At 52.2% G+C, this 1593-nt stretch overlaps 1 protein-coding gene across 1 annotated transcript; it reads right to left on the bottom strand.

The window, feature by feature from the left end:
- Positions 1-250: 250 nt before the first annotated feature.
- On the bottom strand, positions 251-1384 carry LOC306997423 (prolactin-releasing peptide receptor; the record flags this gene model as incomplete). Its single annotated transcript, XM_079610729.1, has 1 exon — positions 251-1384. The coding sequence occupies one exon, from the start codon at positions 1382-1384 to the stop codon at positions 251-253; it is 1134 nt and encodes a 377-aa protein (XP_079466855.1).
- Positions 1385-1593: the final 209 nt, after the last annotated feature.

Genomic DNA, 1593 nt, shown 5'->3' with positions numbered 1-1593 from the left:
AGGTCAAAGAGATGTACTCTATGAGGGAATCTTGAGCCTGTATCACTAATGTCCACAGCAACATCAAAACAAAAGCTGAGAGCCTGAGTATTCTTTTTAGTCCTCATAAAAGAAAAGCCCACCATCAACAAAGCCTTCGTTTTCAGATAAGAACATCGAATATTGGCTGGAATACCTCTCCAGTCCTGCGAAACCTCCTTAATGTCTGAGTGCTCCTTCTGATTAGTCTGTGCTGATGTGCCGCACATCTTCAGAGGCAGCTGTCAGGGACAGGGCTCTCAGGCGATTGGTTCTCCTTCACCACTACCTCGGAGATGAGCGTCAGGCAGGTGGCAGGGTTGCGGGACGAACAGCGAGAGAGTAGCTCCTGCCCACTACGTCTGCAGGGGCACAGGTAACCCCGCAGGTGCATGCGGACCTTGCTGTGCAACGAGGCATAGATGAAGGGGTTGTAGCAGGCTGAGCTCATGGCTATCAGGTGGCAACTGACCTGCAGCACATTGACGTAGCGTTTGTCCACAATCTGGAAGTCTGAGTCTAGATCCAGAAGGAGATTGAGGACTTGCAGTGGGAGCCAACAGAGGGCAAAGGCAAGCACAGAGGCCACCAGAAGGGAGAAAGTCTTGCGCCGCTGCTTGCTCCATCGCTGCTGGTTTTGGGAGGGCTCTCCAGGCAACGTGTGTTTGCGGAGGTGCACACTGATGGCACAGTAAGAGATGCTTACAGACAGCAGGGGGATCATGTAGGACGCCAACAAGAAGAAGCAAGAGTAGACTAGGCGCTGTAGCTCGGTACCCAGCCAGAACTCCTCGCATACTACCAACTCCATGCCACTTGGTCGCAGGTCCACGTAGCGTGTGTGGAGGGAAGGCGGAGCGGCAAGGGTCAACGAAACTGCCCAGACACCCAAAGCCACTGCGCCACATCCCCACACAGAGATACGCCTCCGTACCGGGTACGCCACCACCACGTAGCGGTCCATGGCGATGGCAGTGAGGGATAAAACAGAGGCGAAGACCGTTGCGCCTTGCAGCAGAGGAATAAGGTGGCACATCGGGCGTCCGAATGCCCAACCACGTGCATCAAAAGCGTACGACGCCGTCAACGGTACACAGCTCAGGCACATCAGCAAATCCCCAGCTGCCAGGTTGCCAATGAAGAAATTGGTGGCATTGTGGAGCTTCTTGTCTGACAGAATGCAGGCAAGAAGGAAAGTATTCCCAACACCAGCTACAACAACAACTAAGGCGTAGAGCGGAATAAACAGAGGTTTGAAGCGCCACAGCAGCTGTGTTCCTGAGAATTTATCCAGGGGGTCTGTCCGATTCGAAGCTCCGAGGGTTGCGTTAAAGCCAGCCAGAACTTGTTCCAGAAGAGGATCCATTTCTACCTGTGACAAAAAACATTCATGAACAACAAAGATGGTAATCATGCACACTGGTACACACTCGCTCAACTGTTAGAGATAAACTCAGTGTGAGATTGGCACATGGAAACGCTGTTGCCATGCTCTTGATGGAACCCTTTTAAAGAGTCTTTCTCCTTCTGTCTTGATGAGACTCGAGCACTCTCTAAGCGCAAAGCAGAATGACT

The sequence above is a fragment of the Phoxinus phoxinus genome, assembly GCF_949152265.1.
Source record: "Phoxinus phoxinus genome assembly, chromosome: 4".
In the NCBI taxonomy this organism is placed as follows: Eukaryota; Metazoa; Chordata; class Actinopteri; order Cypriniformes; family Leuciscidae; genus Phoxinus; species Phoxinus phoxinus.
Note: the sequence above shows the minus strand (reverse complement) of the source record. Positions and strands in the feature narration are given on the sequence as shown.